This window comes from Mustela nivalis (genome assembly GCF_964662115.1).
Source record: "Mustela nivalis genome assembly, chromosome: 20".
NCBI classification, from domain to species: Eukaryota; Metazoa; Chordata; class Mammalia; order Carnivora; family Mustelidae; genus Mustela; species Mustela nivalis.
In genome coordinates, this window is record NC_139039.1 from 39,122,109 (window position 1) to 39,143,958 (window position 21,850).

General features: G+C 46.0%; 1 protein-coding gene across 2 annotated transcripts in view; it reads left to right on the forward strand.

The window, feature by feature from the left end:
• The window catches only part of CSMD1 (CUB and Sushi multiple domains 1), a 1,903,837-nt gene that overhangs the window by 1,847,887 nt on the left and 34,100 nt on the right, over positions 1–21,850 (forward strand). For both annotated transcript variants that reach the window (XM_082715632.1, XM_082715633.1), the window contains exons 53-57: positions 5,256–5,429; positions 6,815–6,988; positions 15,166–15,354; positions 17,771–17,944; positions 19,660–19,842. In XM_082715632.1, coding sequence (XP_082571758.1) covers positions 5,256–5,429; positions 6,815–6,988; positions 15,166–15,354; positions 17,771–17,944; positions 19,660–19,842 — 894 coding nt within the window. The remainder of the gene's footprint in view (positions 1–5,255; positions 5,430–6,814; positions 6,989–15,165; positions 15,355–17,770; positions 17,945–19,659; positions 19,843–21,850) is intronic.

Sequence of the window (21,850 nt, forward strand, 5' to 3'; positions counted from 1 at the left end):
TGTCCATCATCCTTACCTGGCTAATGAGTGGACATCGTTGAGCCTTAAACGTTGACTGGGTCAGGCTTTCCTTCCCCTGTGCACTAATGGCACCATGTCCCTCCCTGCCCCACAGCCCACAAAGTGCTCATGACCTTGGGCCTTTCCATAGTCTGCCCCAACTCTCTTTTTCACTCGTACTGTCTGCAGTTGTATCTTACCCTCTGTGTAATCTCAAGCCCAGGAACCTTGCTGGCTGGTAGGAAATGGTTGTGAAATTATTGTCAAGTAAGTGGAAATCGCCTAGCAGACATTTTTGGATACACTTTGACAATGGAAAGAACATCACTATCAACTGTGAGGTTGCTTCATTTTTGTTTGCTGGCGCGAGTATTCGATGAGTGACTCATACCTTGAAGAGCGTGAAGGCAGTTACAAAGCATTCCATGGTAGATGCAGAAACGCACTTTCCACAGAGCGTATAGAACAAAGCTGGAGCTGCATCAAGGTTAGAAGAACTCACAGAGGATTTAGCGCAATATTATCATAAATTCATAGAATCTTACACTTAAAAGAGACTTCTGAGTACCCTGAGTTCAAATTCTACATATAGTTTTTTTTCCCCATTCAACATTTTTACGTAATGTTGACATTTCTTGTTAAATCTTCTAAGTGAAATTGTGTGAACATTGTATATTTGTGGATAGCCTAGAATTGGTTCTTGACTTTGAATGTTTTGAAATGGAATTCAGTAGAGGGCTGGAATATCATAGAAGGGAAAATCAGATTGGTCCGTCTTAGCTTCAGATCAGGCTGTCACATGGTCTATGTTCATTCAAATCAGAAGGCAGAATTAGCAGGAGATGTGGTTGATGCTCCCCTCAGGCCCTGAGCTGAAACGGAGAGTTTCGGGAGGCATCCTCTCTTTTCTTTGGGTATTGAAGCCCAGTTCCTCAGAGAATTGACATGGCCAGGTGTTCCGGAAGAGTTGCTGTTCAGAATTGCTGTTTCCCCACATGGCTGTCAACCCTTTGATTTCGAAAGAAGACGGGCACCTCCCTGACTTCTAAGAGTAGCTCTGTGCCAGGCTTTCAAAAGACAGTGCAGCCTTAACTATGCGGTCTTACTAAAATACACAATAGAGAAGGGAATATTTTTGAAGGTTTGAAGGTGAGTGTAGCCAGGGGTATTGTCCAAATCAAGGTGGGCAGGTATTATGAATGATGTGGACTTTCCATCGCAATGTACCCTTCTCATCACCCAGTCGCCATGGGGTCCATGCCCGCTTCTGCTGGAGTGGCAGGCTTCAGAGGTAACCCCAGAGTACATACATGATCTAGAACAATAGCGGAGAGTCAGGTGACCTACTCTGTCTTGAAGATTGAACTGTGCTTTTTGGTGCACATTTCTAGAAAGCAGATCTTTCACTGGTCACCCCACCATGACTGCGTTCCTCCCAGTCTGTGCAAGCCTATGTGCCGCCCCTCTGGCTGCCTTTCTCATCACTGTCACTGGGGTTGGAAATCAGCTCCATCAGTCTACCCAACAGTGTGCATGCTGTGCGTGTGACCTCCTCTGGATGGGGGAGGGCTTTGGAGCCAAGGCCAGTGTTCTGTGGTAACCCTCACCACGCCAGAGTCTCATTCTCCAACCCCCAGAGCATATTCTTCCTCCTCTGAGTTCTCTGCATGCATCAAGTCTCTGTTTGGAAGAGGTGATCTGGACCCTTGCCAGAATCGACTCAATTGATCTGGCCAAGTGGAAAGAGCCTGTCAAGGCTACAAAGAACCAGCCAAAGCTAGCGTGACTTCTTTGACCTGACCTCTTACAAACGTTGGTCAAGCAGGAAGGCCTAGCCATCGATCTGGTTTTCTCCCTCTCTGCTCTGCAAAGTCCCCTTGCTGATAATAAACTTAGCTCAAAGCCCAGGAGAACGCAGTGCTGCTGAACAGTGTCTTAAGCAGAAATATAGATTATTATTTTAAATTCTTCCAGAATGGTGAAGTTAACTCTAATAGTTGCATGGCAACAACTTCCAACTTTCTCTGTCTTGGGGTGGTGGAGTAGGTTGTCTGTTTTGTGTAAACCTTTGATAGCTGTGTGCTCTATTTGGGAAGTAAATGGCCAAGGGAAGTCTACAGCAAACTACTCTCCATGTACTCCAAACTGTATCATGCCCTGCCCATGTAAACTTTGAGGTTTGAATGGATCTTTAGGAACTGATGGTGAATGACTATCTCCTCTTGTCTATCCTAAGCCCATGTGTAACATGGGTAATGTTGGGTACTCCCAACGCTTCATATTTTGTTGATTAGTAAGATACTCTCTCCATAGGAGAGGAAGGGAGAGATAGGAGGGAAAGGGGAGGGAAGGGAGACAGGTGAAGAGGAAGGAGGACAGAACAGAAGGGAAGGAAAGAACTTGGAAAGGAGAAACACCTAGCCCTGCCCGTCCATGTTTCCTCTGTGCCATGCGGCACCTTATGGTTTTTGAAGGGGAAAAAAGGGTGAGGACACTAGATGAGAATGGGAAGACGGACCGTGTTCTGGACCACTGCCATAGGGTCAGAGTCACAGTGGATTTTCCAGTGGAAGGGAGAAATGCGCCTCAGCTCTGAATGTTGCCTAGGGAGTGAGGGTTACAGCCAAGGAGAGCTGGGGTCTCGGCTGGGAAATCTCCAGCAGGGAATGTCAGGGGTAAGGGTTATTGTTAAGTGACCTAGCAGGACCTTGCTAAAGTTGGGGCAAGTGAGCAGACCTCACCTGGGGGTTGGAGGTGGCAGAGGAAAAAGCCCATCAGATATGGGGGGTGGGGGCTTCTTAGTAACCTGAGTCAGCAGAGTGTTTGCTAGAACTGGATTTTCCAGGATGGGGCATGGATGGGCCTATGAGAAGGTTCAGGACCTAGGCAAAAGTCGAGTCAAGCCAAGCATCTCCATCACTATTGAACCTTCTCTCACAAAGAACCGACTGTCACTTTACTTCCTTCTCCACATGGCTGTTGTGTGTTAAGAAGCTTATCTCACACCAGCTTCGCCAAGTGATCATCTTCTTAGAGTCCAGATTCCTTCCCCTCCGTGCTGTTCTCCTCCCTTTAAGTGTGAACGTCCACCCCATCCATCGTCCCACCTTCTCTGTTCCCACTCTGTGCACGGTTCATCCTCAAGCCTAGGCACATTGGGCTTCAGTAACATCTACAGTCCCGCTTCCCCTAATTCTACTCTGTCTTCAGGCTCCCTTTCCTGTGGCTAGACTCTTCTTTCAACCGCTCACAGGCCCGGTCCACCTTGACGCTGGAGCAGGAGCACATGGTTTGTTTTTTGTTGTTGTTGTTTTTGTTTTTATTTATTTTTTTTTATTTTCAGCATAATAGTATTCTTTGTTTTTGCACCACACCCAGTGCTCCATGCAATCCGTGCCCTCTCTAATACCCACCACCTGGTTCCCCCAACCTCCCACCCCCGCCCCTTCAAAACCCTCAGATTGTTTTTCAGAGTCCATAGTCTCTCATGGTTCACCTCCCCTTCTAATTTACCCCAACTCCCTTCTCTCCATCTCCCCATGTCCTTCCTCCGTGTTATCTCTTATGGTCCACAAATAATTGAAACCATATGATCATTGACTCTCTCTGCTTGACTTATTTCACTCAGCATAATCTCTTCCAGTCCTGTCCATATTGCTACAGAAGTTGGGTATTCGTCCTTTCTGATGGAGGCATCATACTCCATAGTGTATATCGGCCACATCTTCCTTATCCATTCGTCCTTTGAAGGGCATCTTGGTTCTTTCCACAGTTTGGCGACCGTGGCCATTGCTGCTATAAACATTGGGGTATGGATGACCCTTCTTTTCACTCCATCTGGATCTTTGGGGTAAATACCCAGTAGTGCAATGGCATATTGCACATATTGCACATAGGGAAGCTCTATTTTTAATTTCTTGAAGAATCTCCACACTGTTTTCCAAAGAGGCTGCACCAACTTGCATTCCCACCAACAGTGGAAGAGGGTTCCCCTTTCCCCACATCCCCTCCAACACATGTTGTTTCCTGTCTTGCTAATTTTGGCCACCCTAACTGGTGTAAGGTGGTATCTCAATGTTTTAATTTGAATCTCCCTGATGGCTAGTGATGATGAACATTTTTTCATGTGTCTGATAGCCATTTTTATGTCTTCATTGGAGAAGTGTCTGTTCATATCTTCTGCCCATTTTTTGACATAATTGTCTGTTTTGTGTGTGTTGAGTTTGAGGAGTTCATTATAGATCCTGGATATCAACCTTTTGTCTGTACTGTCATTTGCAAATATCTTCTCCTATTCTGTGGGTTGCCTCTTTGTTTTCTTGACTGTTTCCTTTGCTGTGCAGAAGCTTTTGATTTTGATGAAGTCCCAAAAGTTTATTTTTGCTTTTGTTTCCTGTGCCTTTGGAGACATATCTTGAAAGAAGTTGCTGTGGCTGATATGGAAAAGATTACTGCCTATGTTCTCCTCTAGGATTCTGAGGGATTCCTGTCTCATGTTGAGGCCTTTTATCCATTTTGAGTTTATCTTTGTGGACGGTGTAAGAGAATGGTTGAGTTTCATTCTTCTACATATAGCTGCCCAGTTTTCCCAGCACCATTTATTGAAGAGACTGTCTTTTTTCCACTGTATATTTTCTCCTGTTTTGTCGAAGATATTTGACCGTAGAGCTGAGGGTCCATATCTGGGCTCTCTACTCTGTTCCACTGGTCTATGTTGTTTGAAACCAAGCATAGTTTCTGGTGTTCGTCTTGCCTTTGAAACTTCACAAGTAGTTTAACCATCCACCGTCAGACACTGAAGTCCTTAGCATCCTTCTCCTGACCTTCCACATTTGATAGGCTATGAGATGGATCCCTGTTCACCCCAAACGTCTCTTCCCCTTTTATAGCTTTTATTTGGAAATACTATAACAGGACAAATGACATAAAATCTCAATAAGAAAAAGAAGTAAAATAAATGCATGGGGAAACCATAATTGAGGAAATAATTTCATTAGCAACTCATATTTGTTAGCAATTTCATTATTTGAAATATTAGTCACTACACATGATTGTTCAGAAAAAAATGGATACAAGTTACAAAGAAAAAAAATCATATCAAACAAAAATAAATGGAAATGGAAGAAATTCCACTAAGTTAGGCACTCAGTGGTGTTATTCACTTATCAGTACAGGTAAACAAACGGTGACTACAGTACTTTTATAAGAGACAAAAATCTCCAGAATGTGTTTATTGGTTTTACTGGTGTTTGCAGCTGGCCACTGCGGCTCCCCGGATCCGATTGTGAACGGTCACATCAGCGGGGACGGCTTCAGTTACAGGGACACTGTGGTTTACCAGTGCACTCCCGGCTTCAGGCTGGTGGGGACGTCGGTTCGGATATGCCTGCAGGACCACAAGTGGTCGGGACAGACCCCGGTCTGTGTCCGTAAGTATGCTGGGAACCAGTTCAGCAGGTGCTTCCTTCAGTGGCGTTTTCTCTTGGTGTGAAGTCTTAGCGCGCACGGGTGCGGCCTCGGGAGGGAAGGAGAGTGGAGAGGCGTCCCTCTCACCTGTGCCGAGAGACCTGCTGTGGCCACGACTTCCCCCTTCTGCCCCATCCACTTCCCAGTTCGGTTTCCTTCTGCGTCTCCAGACGGCTGTGCACAGCGGATGTGCTCCCTAACTCTTCACAAACAGGGCCCAGGACGAGTGATGTCATGCACTCGTTTTGCTGATTTTATCCCAGGATCAACAAGGTGGAAACAGAAGCTAATTATGGGAGGCAGAGACGCTGAGTCTGTCTGCAGGCTGGCTTTGCTGAGTCCCCAGAATAGCCTCACGCCCTTCCTCTTCTGTGTTCTTTTCTATTTTTGTCATTGTTTCATCAAGAACACAGAGTTTGTAGGCAGTCCCTCCTTTAACAGGAAGAGGTGCAACTACTTAATGACTGTCTTCAAATTTTATACCATCCAATGTAAATATGGACCTGTATTTTTAGAAGTCGGTGTACGCTCTAGTGCAAAATTTATTTTAAGCCCATTGGTTTTTTTCCTCTAGTATAGTCTTTATTTTCCTGTGAATTAAACAAAGGAAAGGTTGATATAGTTCTAGTATAATGACAGAAATTCTCTGGGATGGTGCAGTGGGGACTGTGCAGAGTTCAAGGGTGAGAGCTTGGCTTAGGAGAAAGAGCCATTGACAAGATAAGTGAGGAGGAAATCACCAGTTTTATGTGATGTGTTTCTTTTGAAAGGGCCACAGAAGGATATGTTTGGGATTTGTAGGGCTGTTATTTAGGGTGTGACATTAATGACAGTTCACTACATGTCAAAAGATCCTAGGATTAGGATTGTCAAAGGAAATGCTCTTTGAACACACACACTTATTTTGCTAATTTCATGGTGTTTCAGTTGTCATTGGCATAACTTATGCATATGCAACTTAAATCATCAGCCAAGCCCCTATAATGTTTCAAAACAAGGGCTCCACAAAATTGGCTGGTGAGTTCTAAAAAGAGGTATTCAAAATTTGTCATTAATTTAAGAATTTTAGCGCCTCTTGTTTGTCACTGCTTTCACTGAGTCATTCAATACTCTGTCCTGATGTGAGAATAATTCTCACGCTGAGAAAGTGCACTCATTTGCCAGTGTTGGTAGCTTTCCACATTTCCGTTAAGAACCGGTGGGTCCGCGTCCCGTGCTTCCGCGTGGTCTCCCTTCCAGACATAGGTGGGATCTGTACCGTGCTTGTATGTCTGTGGAGGAGGACGTCCAGGCAGGGCGACGGCCTGGGTACTTTCTGACCCTGACGAGGACCTGTGTTCTTCTGCAGCCATCACCTGTGGCCACCCCGGGAACCCCGCGCACGGGTTCACCAACGGCAGCGAGTTCAACCTGAACGACGTGGTGAACTTCACCTGTAGCACCGGCTACCTGCTGCAGGGCGCCGCCCGAGCCCAGTGTCGGAGCAACGGCCAGTGGAGCAGCGCTCTGCCCACCTGTCGAGGTAGGAGAGGCTCCCGGAGGCTGAGGGTCACGGCCGACGAAGGTACCCGCGGGCATGAGGCTTCATGTCAAGGCACAAGATGCCACAGACACTTTCACTGCTGGGGTCGGGGACATTTGTGACAATAAAGCAAAAATCCCTCCATGGTCTTGCCGGCTCTGGCCAGGGGCTCAAGCAAGACGGCCTGTCTCTTTGACCGCCCACTCATCCCGATGGCACCTCTGCATTTGGAGCTTCTCGACGTACAGATCCACTAGGAAGTTCTCATTGTTTCCAAATATTTTTTTTTCCATTCTTTTCTTATTTTAATTGCCACACAGATGTAGGCTAAAACCTGAATTTTCCAGAAAATGCTATTTTGGAGCTTCTGTATTTCTAGATGCTTGAGCTCATCACATGTAAGTTTCTGCTTCGGTGCTTTCCATTAAAATGTCTCATGCGCTGACGGGGAGTCAGTCGGACTCAAATGTAAGGGTGAGGGGTGTTCATGGCAGCTGTGCTATGAAAGCCAGACACTTAGCGCGCTTTCCTCTCGCTGACAGCACCCTCCTGCCCGCCGGTCTCCCAAGGAGGCCACATCCAGATAAGACGGCAGCACAAAGGATCTAAGCCATTTTTATAAAAATCGTTCTGTGAGCTTGGCAACAAGCTGTGGGGTCCTGGTACAAGTTTTGGGTGACGTGCCGGGCTTGAAGTCTAAACGAAGCGAAGTCTCCTAATTTCACCTCCCTCAAACCCTAGCGTTCGATTCACCCTATTTCAGTGTAGAGGAAAGAGAGAGCTCCCTGGTCCCCTGGTCCCCACTGTCCCCAGAAAGCAGGCTTTGGTCTGTGACACAGTCGGGCATGGGGTGCACTTTCTCCCTGAGGCTCTTACAGGAGAGCCCCTCGCTGCTCTGCTGACAGTGTGGTTGGTATGGTCGGCTGGAAAACTAGCAAGTTTACCTTCATCACTCTTACCATCAACCGCCTGAGCCAGGGGCCAGGGTGAAGGCTGAGTGGGGTTAGGGGGAACCTTTGTCCCCTAAGGCTGGCTTCTCGGTGGCATCTCACCCCTCAGCTCTGAACATCTTGAGGGCAAGAGCGCCTCACCTCTCGCCTCTCCCAGGGAAGCCGGACTCAGACCTCTGGGGCAAGAACTGGCCGGGACGCGAGCGGCAGCAGGAAGACAGAGCAGCGGCGCCGGCCGTGTGTCCGCATGGCTGTAGGGATTTAGAAAAAGATGAACCAGTTTGAATCAGACTGTTTTCTCCACCTCTAGGGCAGGAAAAATACAGCACAACGGAAACAAGGATTAAAGATGAATGCCCATAAGTGTGGGCCCGACTTATCCTCATGTGGGGGTACAGACGGAGCGTGTGCCGAGGGTGTAGGTCCGTCGGACTCTCCGTCTGCTCCCCAAAGCCCTCCTATGCAGCTGACTATAACGTCTGTGAAGCTTGTGCTATAGTCGAAATGCTGTTCTGCACACTGTCAGTACCGAGACAGGTGACGGGATTTCACAGCTTTAACGAGACACAGTGAAGAGGACCAGGGCAGTGAGCTAGTTGGCGGCGGCGTGGGGGGCATGCCATCCACCGATGCTGAGACATTGTCCATTGGACACATGACATCTCCTTGCTGGACGAAAGACAGAATGAACTCCAGTTGGGGGCTTTTCGCGATCAGACCTTTTTGGGGATCTATATTCTGTTTTCCTCTAACCTGTCCTGATGAAGAGGACCAGGAATTAAATGCTATCATTTGTTAATTGTTTTCAGGGTTTTAGATGCTGCCCTGGAATGCACAGTCACCTCTTCAGTCTTCGTTTTGCCTTTTCTTACCTTTCTCCTTTTTTTAACAAATAGGGAGGTACTTAATTTTTTAGCAGACTTTATTTTTCAGAGTGCAGAAAATCAATGTGATAACTAATAGAAAAGTTAAGCAGAAGAAGTGGATTTCCCATGTGCCCCCTCCCCACGCAGGTGCACAGCCTCCCCCACTATCGGTGTCTACACCAGACGGAGTGTGCTACAGTTCATGAACCCCTAGGGACACGTCGTCTTCGTCCAGAGCCCACAGTCTACAGCGGGGTCACTGTTGGTGTCATTCACTGTATAGATTTGGACCAGTACATAATAACCTGTATCCCCTCTGAGAGTATCATACACCGTAGACTGACCACCCTAAAAACCCGCACCGCCCTCTCTCCCCAATTAACTGTTGGCAACGACCGATCTTTCTACCGTCTCCATAGTTTGGCCCAATGGAGAAGGTCATAGGGTTGAAATTAGGCTGGAATGGATTAGATTAGACGGGCTTCTTTCATTTAGCGATATGCACTGAAGGGTCCGAGGTACCTCTCCGTGCTGGGTAGCTCATTTCTTTCTCGTGCTGAATGATCCTCCGCTGTCTGGACGGACAATGGTTTGTTTGCCCATCACCTACTGAAAGACATCTTGGTTGCTTCAAGTTTCGGCAAATAGAGAAAACACAGTGGTTTTTGTGTGGACGTGAGTGTTCACCTCCTTTGGGTAAATACCCAGAAGCATGACTACTGGACTGTGGGGTAAGAGCATGTGTAATTCTGTGAGAAATCACCAAGGGTCTTCCAGTGTAGCCGCACCGTGGTGCGTTCCTGCCAGCGATGGGGGAGGGTCCCCGTGGCTCCTGTCCTTGTCAGCTCTGGGTGTTCTCAGTCTACTGGACTTTGGCCCTTCTCATAGGTGTGCAGTGGCTCTCCTTGTAATTCTAATTTGCATTTAAGATTTTATTTATTTTTTTGACAGAGAGAAATGACAAGTAGACGGAGAGGCAGGCAGAGAGAGAGGAAGGGAAGCAGGCTCCCTGCTGAGCAGAGAGCCCGATATGGGACTCGATCCCAGGACCCCAAGATCATGACCCGAGCCGAAGGCAGTGGCTTAACCCACTGAGCCACCCAGGGGCCCCAATATTTCCTTTTATTCCTTTCTACCTGTGGTTTTATAGGATCAGGTATTTAAGTTCAAATATATATGATAAAATATATGTACCTGTGAGATTACACACATGAAGATAAAGAAAATTAAGAAAATATAGAGTTAGTGAAGTTTTGGTTATGGTTAGAGAGGAATAAAAAAAGGAAGCAGTAAAAAAAACTTACTAGTAAACCACAATGCATATGGTTGCATTTATATATCTATGAAAAACTGTATGTATTATACTATCATGTCATATCATATAATCTCCTATTTTCCAAAATTCAAGAGGGTGAAGTTTTCGAATTAAGGGAAACATAAGAACCAGTTCCATGTTTGTGGCTTTATTCAACACAGTCCTGGTGTGTTCCTGAGTTCCCGAGAAACCGGTATTTGTGAAATTCTCCACCAAGTGCGCGGCGCACAGTAGGTCCTCAGTCCTCCTCCATGTTCACATCCCTCAGAAATCTCTATTCGCTCAGAAAAGTCAGCCAATTATAATCCGTGATAATTAGTGCTTATTTTTTATCACCCCAGAGTGCCTGAATTGTAGCTAAAACTTACTTTATCAGGTACTGATTAAAATGAAAATGTAACTCTCATGTATTTGGACAACAGTCCTCAAAGGCTGTTGCTTTTTAGCATTTTTTTTTTCTCTCTGACCAGTAATCCCATTTGTAAAATGTTGATTCATCCAGTTAGTAAACAAATCCAAAAATGTTTATTCTGTGCAATGCACTGAATATTGCACATTTTGTCCTTGTCCCATTCTTTCTATTGAAAACATTTTATTTTTTTTAAAGACTTATTTATTTGAGAGAGAGAAAGAGAGAGAGAGAGGGAGGAGAGGCAGAGGGAGAGACACCCTCAGGCCGATTCCCCGCTGAGGGCAGAGCCAGACTCTGGGCTCCATCGCACTCTTGTGAGATCGTGACCTGAGCGGAAACCAAGAGCAGGACGCGCCGTTGACTGAGCCACCCAGGCGTCCCTATTATAGACATTTTAAAAACATACTATGCAGAACTCTAATCAATAATGAGTGCCTTAAAAAATTAATAAACTCACTCTTACTCCCTTTTCCCACTACCACTGAAATTAAATAGCTATTCTTATCCCCGAATCACACGGCTTTAAGTCAGATATGTGCAGCCTCATCCAAGCCAGCCGTCCTTCCGGGAACGGGCCGAGAGTAAGAGCACTAGATCTGTAGGAATTAGCGTTGACACCAAAGACTGAGAGGCACTTTGGATTCTGTTCTGGGTTTCCAATTTCCAACCAGATTCTGGCTATACAAGTAAAATCACCAGACTCTGTTATCATCATCTCAGACACCTGCCAAGTAAAACCTTACAGAGTTTTTTTTTGGTGCTATTTTAATTTATTTTTATTATTTTTTTATTAACATACAATGTATTATTTGTTTCAGGGGGACAGGTCTGTGAGTCGTCAGGCTTACACAGCTCACAGCGCCCACCATAGCACGTGCCCTGCCCAGGGTCCCTGCCCCAGCCAGCCCAGCCTCCTGCCCCCTCCCCCCAGCAACCTTCAGTTTGTTTCCTGGTAGTAAGAGTCTCTTCCGGCTTGTCTCCTTGCCCAGTCCCACCTTATAAACTTTTATAAATTTTTATTAATGATGAATTAATACATTTAAATGAGTAGATAAATGATGCAAAAAGCATGCAAGGAAATGTGTTGTGTGCAACGTAAGAATTTATTATGAAAATTGTTTCTGAGAACCAGGAGATGGAGCTCAGAATGGCTTTAGTCAGCTCAGAAGCAATTGAGATTTTCAGATTGTCTCAGCCAAACCACAGGCTGGGACCAAATCCACAACAACCCTAGGGAAGTACCTCAGGAGTTTCACTGTCCAGACGACCCGGGTCCATGCTCTTCGTGGCTGAGGCCAGCTCGCCTGCACACGCGGTTGCTGCTTTTTACTTTTCATTTCCACACCCCGTCAGGAAAGAGTGGCCTCATTTCTATTTTTCAAACGCTGGGGAGAGTTCTGGGACTGAGCTCTGTCATTTCCCCTCGTCGTCAGAGAGCTTTGCCATGAAAACACGGTTGTTGCTGTGAGGCACACACAGAACCGAGGACCTGGGTCAGGTGTTGATCCCAGGGCCTGAGGCGGGAGCAGAGCGGGGCAAGCTAGAGCCCGTGAACGTCGCTGGTGTCTAACGAGATGCTGTGCGGCAGGTGACCGATCCAGACGGGTTAGAACCGGGCCTGGAGTCAGAGTGTTTGGCGGCGCCCCACGGGGTGCACCATGCCAAGGGAAAGAGAATCCCTCCTAGAGACTAAGCACAGAGTAAATCAGATCCAATAATTAGCAAATCGCATTTCAAAAACTGGCGTTCTCCTGTTTCATGAGTCAGATTATCCACACACTCGATCATCAGACTAGAGCATTTGTGGATAAGCTGTGTCCGACTGCAGCTGTGTAAGAATAATTCGACAGGACAGCGCCCAAACACGCACGAGCAGATTTAGGCCAACAGGAGATAAAACGGACAATTAGAAACTTAGGAAAGTTTAACAAGGAATATATTTTTAAAAGTGCAAGTCAGAAGGTGTAAAATGTTTTTATCTCTATTTGTCAGCATGAGTAATTTTTTTAAAGATTTTGTTGACTTATCTGAAAGAGAGAGAGAGAGAGCGCAGGAGAGGGGAGGAGAGGGAGAAACCAGCTGCCACAAGCAGGCAGCCTGATGCGGGGCGGGTCCCAGGACCCTGAGATCATGACCTGAGCCAAAGGCAGACGCTTACCCAACTGAGCCACCCCGGCGCCCCTAGCTTGAGTGTTTTTAAAGAGAACTTCTCCAAGAGTAAGGAGTGTATGTAGAGAAGAGGCTCCGTACATCGCCCATAAATTAAAATTGGAAGCTAAGACTTCCAGCAGGAGGCACGCTCCCCCCCCCCAAAAAAAGTGGCGGGCATGCCCACGCACGACACGACACACCCACGCACGACGCGACACACCCACGCACCACACAATACCGATGCTCAGAGGGCCTGTGGTTGTGGACAAATAAATCAGGTTACTCTAGTCCCCAGCAGAGAGCTACAGCCGATCTCCTAGCAGAGCCTCCACAGTGAAAGGGCAGGAATCCAGGTGGACGTGTCTGACCGCCACTGCACAGGACTGATCTGATAGGACAGGGTTCAAAAACAAACAAACAAACAAACAAAGCAGGCAGATATAGGGACTGTGTAGACACAGTCTTTCGACCGGAGGAAGGATTCGGTTTCCCCCATTGGTGCTCATGGGCTGTTGATCGCTGTCCAGCACCGTCACTGCTCACTCATTTAAGGGGCTGGACTAGGTGAAGGACGGGGAGACACCTGGGACTCAGCGCTCCAGCGCTCCTTCCAGGAGGTTCTGTGTGACCTACGGTCCCGGAGGGGCCGCCGGCAGTGAGGGTGTTCCTGTCCGGGATGCACCTCTCCTCCGCCAGGGGCAAGAGGGGCCACCAGGGAGACCCCAGCCCAGGGTTTCCGAGCAGCCAGGCAGGAAACCAGCTATCATAACCCTCTTCCTCTGGCCACAGAGGAACTCAGACCACCTTGCCTCCCGCGGCCTACAGAGAGAAGGGTGCGGCCGGACCTCTGCGCGCGGACTCCTCTGCTCTGTGCACCTCCAGCTGGATCCTTCTTTCAAGCTCCGAACCCAGTATGGCCCTTGCTTTGTGCATCTCCTCCTCCTCGCCCACCACAGGATTCCTGGGGCAAACCGTTCCAGTACAAAGAAAGAAAGGCAGGAGCTCAGCAGGGCCGTGCAGATTCCTGAGCAGGGCTGGGACTCTGCTGGGCTTCCGGGCAGAGGCATCTGAGAACCAGCTCAGTACCATCCCTGCAGGTCACCTCTGCCCTCACAGCTGAAGGCTCTCATACTGGGTTCTGGACAGTGTCCCGAGGGGAGCATAAGCACAGACACAACAGACACCGTCTTCAGCACGCAGGCCCAGGAGACACTTTGCTGCCTCAGAAAGTGTAACACTAGGAAGCCGTTTCCATCTCCTGGGCAAGACGCGCAAGGCCAGTGCCAGAACCCACCCAGGCAGTTTTTCAGAATATAAGAAATCATTAATCATTCACAGGCACGAGATGTTCTTCAGGTGGGGAATTCCTGCTATTTCAGTGGGTCTGGTGATCATTTTATTGTGGATGTAACGCATAAGGGAGCCTTACAATTATCTGTCTGTGCTCCATAAACATTTTTTTTGTTTTGGCTCAAAAGAACTTGAGTCTTTCTTCTACAAGCTCAGAGTTGTTCTGAAGAGCACAGAATACGACTTCCCAGTGCTAAAAGGGGTCTTTGTAATCCTCTCTTCTGCCCCACACCTTCCTCCTCACTACAAAGACGAAATCAAATGCACAGATAGGGTAAAGGATTTGCCCCGGAGCCGCTGGGACCCTGTGACTTGCTGTGACTGCCTGAGAATTAGCTGAACAGCCCCTTTCTGAGCCAGAAATATCTGGAGAGAGTGCAGCTTTCCCAGCAGCTGTGTCATTCACGGGCGCGGGGGTCGAAGCATGAGATAATCAGGGGTTCTTTCCGTTCCTCTGCACCTGCAAAAGCTCATTGCTAATTCCCTCACAGAAGCCAAGACACATTCAGGCTATAGAGTGCCGTTCAGATTCACCAGAGCATGTCGCTGGCCCAGTGCCACAGCGGACCCTTCCTCGGCGGGCCCTCTCTAAAGGAGGAAGGGGCTTCCATCTGAGACTGGCCTGATTTCCATTTCTATTGAGGGTGGGTGGGAGAATTGTCATTTTATTTGCATGCCTCAAGCAGCAGAAATGACTCTAGGCACACATACTGAAGCATTAATTAATCCATGGGGTGATTAAGACCCTGCTACCCAAGGCCTTAAATACCCTCCCCCCAGGAAAAATATGGCAAGGAGATGAACCTAAACAGGTTCTAGTTCAACATTTTTATAGCATAAAACCTGAACCAGGGAAACGCATTTTAGACTTTACATTGACGTCTCTGCTTAAGAAATAAGTAGAGGAAATGAGCCTCGCGTCCTTAAAATTGCCAGGGTAGCAGAGAGACCGCTGGGCAGCTTTTGAAGCTTGGTGGCCCAGAGCAGGAAGCAGGGAGGCCTGGCCGATGACAGCCATCGCTCTGATGCTGTCGTCTTACGAACTGTCTCCCCGGGGAGCGAGGAGCGGCCCTTTCTGCAGTTCTGTTTCGTGTCTGGCGCAGCTAAATGACTTCTCCTTCTCTTCCCTCTAGTGGTGAACTGCTCGGACCCAGGCTTTGTGGAAAACGCCATTCGTCTCGGGCAGCAGAATTTCCCCGAGAGCTTTGAATACGGGATGAGTGTCATGTACCATTGCAAGAAGGGGTTTTACCTGCTGGGGTCTTCTGCCTTAACCTGCATGGCTAACGGCCTGTGGGATCGTTCTCTCCCCAAGTGTCTGGGTGAGTGCGGGTAGTTTCGGATTCTTGTGCCTCTGAGCCCATAAGACTACCAAGAGAGCAACGACAACAACATTTTAAGTCTTTACGAGTTATATAAGTTCTATGGTGTCTTTATCGACTAGCCAGAAATCACAAATTACAACTCAGACTAGCTTCAGAGTCACAAAGGAGAGGGACACTGGCATGTCTCCGACCTGGCTTCGGAGAGAAACGGACCCGGGTGTATGGGGCAGCGCTCGGACCCCTCCTGAGTTTGTCTCTGCTTGCTACAGCTGGTCCTCTACTCGAACCTGGCAGAAACGTTCACCCTACACGGCTCAAACATAGCACCCAGTGACCTCAACACCTTGCCCCTCTCAGCTTCACTCTGTCTGGACCCAGATTTAGAAATATTGGCAAAGGGCTCTTTTAGGGAGTGTCTGTCTGTTGACCTAGAGTCTGTGGCCAGAAGGGTCGAGTTGACCCGAAGGACCTAATACAGGTCTCATGAGCGGTTCTGATACCAAGGGGTTAATACGATAGAAAAGATAGTACCTTGCCAGTATCTTCCTCCTGATCCATATGATTACGTAAGAGGAAGGCAGATTACCCTGAGCATGGAGGTTCTATTCGGGGCCGACAAGTTCTACATCATCACCCTGGCCCCACTCTACACACGTCGGTCTTTTAGACCACACAGACTAACAAGAATACACTTTTCCCCAACTGCTAGCTCTAGTCTTACCTTCTTTCAACTTGAAAAAGCACTCTGTCCTTTAGCTTGAAGGCATCACCTGTTACGGCATCTGACAGCTTAGGGGAAGGGGTGACTCTCCCTGGCCTTTTAAAAATCATTCAGAAACAAAACAAAACTAAAGAAACAAAACAAAACTAAAAGCGAAATGTTATCTTCTTTGTATCCATTTCGTGTGCATCAAGAATGTGGAATGACCACTGCCTATTAAGTTGAATTTACTGGGAAAAAAAAAGTGGTTATTTTACCTCTTGGAATTTCAGCATTATTGGTACATTTTCAGAATAAATTAGTCCCAGAGACTCTTTTTTTCCCTGTGATTCAGTGTCCCTCATAACCCCTCCCAATCTACATAGACACTTGTCTCAAATTATAATTATAACAACATGATTAATTTCTACAGAGAAAGAGCGACTGCTTTCAAAAGCAAACGCACAGCCTCAAATGACAAAAACCTCGTTTGTGAATATTAGAATGTTCATCCCATTTTATCTGCTTTCTGGCTTTCTAGGCCTTCACACGTGGGAATTTTTCAGAGAAATTAGTTTTTCTTTCTTTGTCTCCCCAAACATGTCTTTTGCATCGGTCCAGGCTGATGTGAGACTCCCATTAGTTTTTGTAATGACCCCAGAGTGCCCCACGTTTCCAGGAACTAGGTTGTAAGTGACTCTCCTTCTCCTGGGTGACTGGTCTCCGCCCCTCAGGCTCATTAACACTTGGAATCACCATGCGTCTGGGAATACTGGTTCGCAGAGGAGCCCTTTGCTCGTGCACATTCTAGAGCAGCCAAGCCTCGCCTCTGGTTTTGGGGTTACGGTTTCACAGGTTTTTTCCCCTCTGTTAATTTGAGCTGGAACTGGCCATTTACCAGTTGCTTATTGACTTGGCTCTAGTTAGCTTCCTTTTGGGACGCTGTCGAGGTAAAATCTTGTTCACCAATGAGTGCATGTCCGTGTAGGACTGCACTGTCCTACACTTATCTTGATTCCAGAGTTTCCTCTTTGAAAGAGAACTTACGATGAGATTATAGGCCTGATTTGGCATCATTTTGAAGAAACATATGGGAATATGGAGATAACTCGAGGAAAAACTTAATCACTGATTTATTATTTATTATTATTACTTAAACATTTTAAACTGCCATGTGCTCAAAGAAAAATTGTTAGAAGGGTCATCACGGATCCACGAACGGAAGAGTAAGCGGATGTGAGAAGAGTTTTGAGCCCAGCCAGTGCGTGATTGTCGCATTAGCTGACGAGATCATGGAAATGGCTTTCCTGACTTGATGGAGTTTCTGGCTTTGTATATCTTACCGCTTTTTTGGATTACAGTTAAGGACAAATGGAAAAACCGTAGGTAGGGGGACTTTCTCTTTGAAAGCCTCGCTGTATGATTCTCTCTTAAGCGAAACCACCTCAAGATAGAAGAAAAGGAAACAAAAGCAGACATCCCTGGCAGACGCTCGTCTGGTCCTCGGTAGCACGTGACTGTCTAAGGAGACCATCTGAGGAGAGTCACCTGGAAAATGATGTTGGTTATCCGCAGGGCACTGCAGGAATTGGCCAGTGTGTTCAGCTGCTTTTCATTAATAGTGCTGTGTGCATGGGTGTCTGTGTGCGAGGCCTACACGGTAAAGCAGTTCTACAAGCCTGACGTGCTCATTTGTTTTAACTTTTCCTGTAGTCATATCGTGCGGCCACCCAGGGGTTCCTGCCAATGCTATCCTGACCGGAGAGCTGTTCACATACGGTGCCGTAGTTCACTACGCGTGCAAAGGGAGCCGGGACCTTGTGGGCAACAGCACCCGGGTTTGTCAAGACGACAGCCGCTGGAGTGGGACGCTTCCCCACTGCACGGGTGAGCAGCGACACCGGTACAGAGTGACTTGTCAGGCTGTAGAGCGTCACAGTTATTTGAAGTTGTTTTTCCGTGTCCAGCCACATACGTCCGTGTTCTCCGTGGCCGTCTTCATCGTCGTCAACACCGTGGAGCTCCCGTGGCTTCACACGGCCTCCTGGGGGAGCCCGGGAAGGCGATTGTCCGGCCGGGAGCCGGCCGCCGTTTGCTCAGTCTCTCCCTGTCCTTGTCTGGGCCTCCTCTCGTTTCCTCCACATCTCTCCTGTCTTGGAAACACCCTTCAAAAAAAATCTTGATTTTTTTCATGAATAGTTCTTAAATAAATTAACCTCAGTGAAGCAGCAATCTGGACGTAATTGAGAGGTATCAGACTTCTCACGGGATTTTCTTTTCTTTTCTCTTTATTCTATTTTTTAATAAACGTATAATGTATTTTCATTCCCAGGGGTACAGGTCTGTGAATCACCAGGTTTACACACTTCACAGCACTCACCAAAGCACATACCCTCCCCAATGTCCATAATCCCACCCCCTTCTCCCAACCCCCCTCCCCCAGCAACCCTCAGTTTGTTTTGTGAGATTAAGAGTCACTTATGGTTTGTCTCCCTCCCAATCCCATCTTGTTTCATTGATTCTTCTCGTACCCACTTAAGCCCCCATGTTGCATCACCACTTCCTCATATCAGGGAGATCATATGATAGTTGTCTTTCTCCGCTTGACTTATTTCGCTAAGCATGATACGCTCTAGTTCCATCCACGTTGTCGCAAATGGCAAGATTTCATTTCTTTTGATGGCTGCATAGTATTCCATTGTGTATATATACCACATCTTCTTGATCCATTCATCTGTTGATGGACATCTAGGTTCTTTCCATAGTTTGGTTATTGTGGACATTGCTGCTATAAACATTCGGGTGCACGTGCCCCTTCGGATCACTACGTTTGTATCTTTAGGGTAAATACCAAGTAGTGCAATTGCTGGGTCATAAGGTAGTTCTATTTTCAACTTTTTGAGGAACCTCCAAGCTGTTTTCCAGAGTGGCTGCACCAGCTTGCATTCCCACCAACAGTGTAGGAGGGTTCCCCTCTCTCCGCATCCTCACCAGCATCTGCTCGTGGGATTTTCTATTCCCCAATACACTTCAACCCTGTTTCCCTTTTATTATCTGTCCTGATGCAGTGGAAAAATGTGTTTATGATTCCCAGAGTCTTGTTTCTTCCAGAGGGGGTCAGTTTTCTGTTGTCGACATATTTTGATAAGCTAGGTTGTGTTTAGTTATACAGGAACAATTTTTTCATGTTTGTCACTTTTGTGCTATGATAAAGAAAGTCTTTCTCATGAGATTTCTGGAATGCAGTGTGACTATAACACATGTAAATAACTTTTCCTTCTGGGGTGCCTGTGTGGCTTGGTTGGACGAGTGGCTAACCCTGGGCTCCCACTCAGGTCGTGATCTTACAGGTTGTGGGATCAAGACCCACCAAAAGCTGCGGATTGGGCTCCATGCTTAGCAGGGAGTCTGCTTGAAGATTCTCTCCCTCTGCCCCTCCAGACCACCCCCTCCCAGCTTGGGCACACATGAGTTCTCTCTCTCACAAATAAATAAATACATAAATAAAAAGAAATAACTTCTCATTCTCTTTGAACATAACAGCTCTGTTACAAACTTATCTACCAACATTGTGTTTCACCATTTGTGTTTCTGTTCAATAGGAAACGACCCTGGATTTTGTGGTGATCCCGGGACCCCAGCACATGGGTCCCGGCTTGGAGATGAACTCAAGGCCAAGAGCCTTCTCCGCTTCTCCTGTGAAATGGGCTACCAGCTGAGAGGCTCTCCCGAGCGGACGTGTTTGCTCAATGGCTCGTGGTCTGGACTGCAGCCTGTGTGTGAAGGTGAGTACCTTCAAGTCACGAGGTCAACCTTTGCAGTTGAAACCATGTATTTCTCTCTAAAATGAGGGATACCGTTCTACAGAAATCCTAGACACTGAACTTTGGATCACTAAACTACTTTCCTCCGAAATGTATAAGAGAATCATTACAACGCCTGACGGCGTACATGGAGATAGCCTCACTATTCAAAAGATCATCTAACACAGATCCTTCCTTAGCTTTTGAACGTTCATGGTCTAGAAGAGATTGCTGATCTAATAATAACCTCTCTGTGGTGTGGTGGTGTTTCGTGGCTGCCGGTAGTGCATAGCTGAGAAGAAAGAGCAGTGAGCGTATGCAGTGTCAGTCGCTGATAGGAAATTCTGCAGGCTGGGGTATGCCTCGCTTCCCCTGCTATTTCCAGGCTGTTGGTGGCCCTTGTCAAAAACACTGCATCATCAAAGATCCTAGGGTGATTCTCTGTATATTTTAGACCAAATATATTTTATCTTAATATTTGAGAGGCATAAGAGGACATGGTGGGATACCTTAGTAATAACAGTAAAAGACCATGAATAACTTACTGTGTTGTGTATTAGAAATGCTCACCTTAAGCAAAGGTGTGATGAGATACCATGAATTTGTTTAGCGTCCAAAAAGGAACTGATTTAGAATGCAGATACATAAGACTTAAATGTTAGAAATATTTAGCATACACACTTCTCAGTTATTTACTATTTGAGTCCAAAATGTTTACAGAAGATAAATATCCATTTTTATACTTTATTATTTTTATTAACATATAATGTATTATTTCCCCCAGGGTATGGGTCTGTGAATCATTAGGCTTACATATTTCACAGCATTCACCATATCACATGCATAAATATCCATAAATATCCATTAAATATCCATTTTTACATATCTGAAACATTTTCTAGTTGACCAACTTGAATAAACTTACATAATATCAATACCAGAAATATGTCAACTTTCTTAATCTTTACTTTCTTTATTCTCTTGTACCTGTCTCTCTCTCACTGTATTATATGTATTATATAGAACAGTAGAAAATAACATACGTGTATAATCTAACTATATTGTATCCAGACTACATTTTTAATCTCATAAAATCATATGTAAATAATATAATCATATATATGAAAAAATAAATACATATCTTATACACATCATGCCTATATATATATGTCTATATTCTCTTCTGAGTGGAAAATTATCTTGGAGATCTCTACACCTACATAGAGATATACATATATATAATAATGCAGGGTGCTTTTTGATTCTGAATCACCTCCTGACAATCAAGTTAGTATAAATCTTAATATTAGGCCCTAAAGAAGTTGACTGAAATCATACGTGACTGAATAGTGGTGATGGGGTGCCACCTGCCACTGTGAGTTGCAGAAGGATACTTTTTATTGCCTGGAATATGGGATTCTAAATTGTTACACTTTTTCTTACTCAGACACAATTTTCTCTGTTTCCTCCCCTTTTTTAGAGTTTGCATATTAAAATTTGCATGATAGAATCTCTTTCTCACTAAAAACAGAGTGTTTTCTATTCTATAATATGGTACCTCAAAGTTATACGTGACTTTTGTAACCTACATTCACACCCCATCTGATCTTTTCTCTCTACACTATACCTGGGAATTGTTGGTCCAGAATATATTTAAATATTATGAAAACTAAATAAGAGCTCCACTTCACTCTATGACATGTTGAATGACAATAGGCTAGCCTTCTTACTGAGGACAACTATAAACCAACAAAATATATGAGACAATTATCTTATTAAACAATAGACAGTACATAGGAGAAATCAGGGAGGTGAACACATAATCCCCCCATTATTCTGTATTTTTTTTCTTATTGTGAAGTTGAAAAGTGAAACCCAGGTAGCTTGGTGAGGTGATGCAGTAGAAATTATTCTAGGTATCAATATCCTAGAAATTATTCTAGGTATCAGTATCCTAGAAATTATTCTAGGTATCGGTATCCTAGAACTT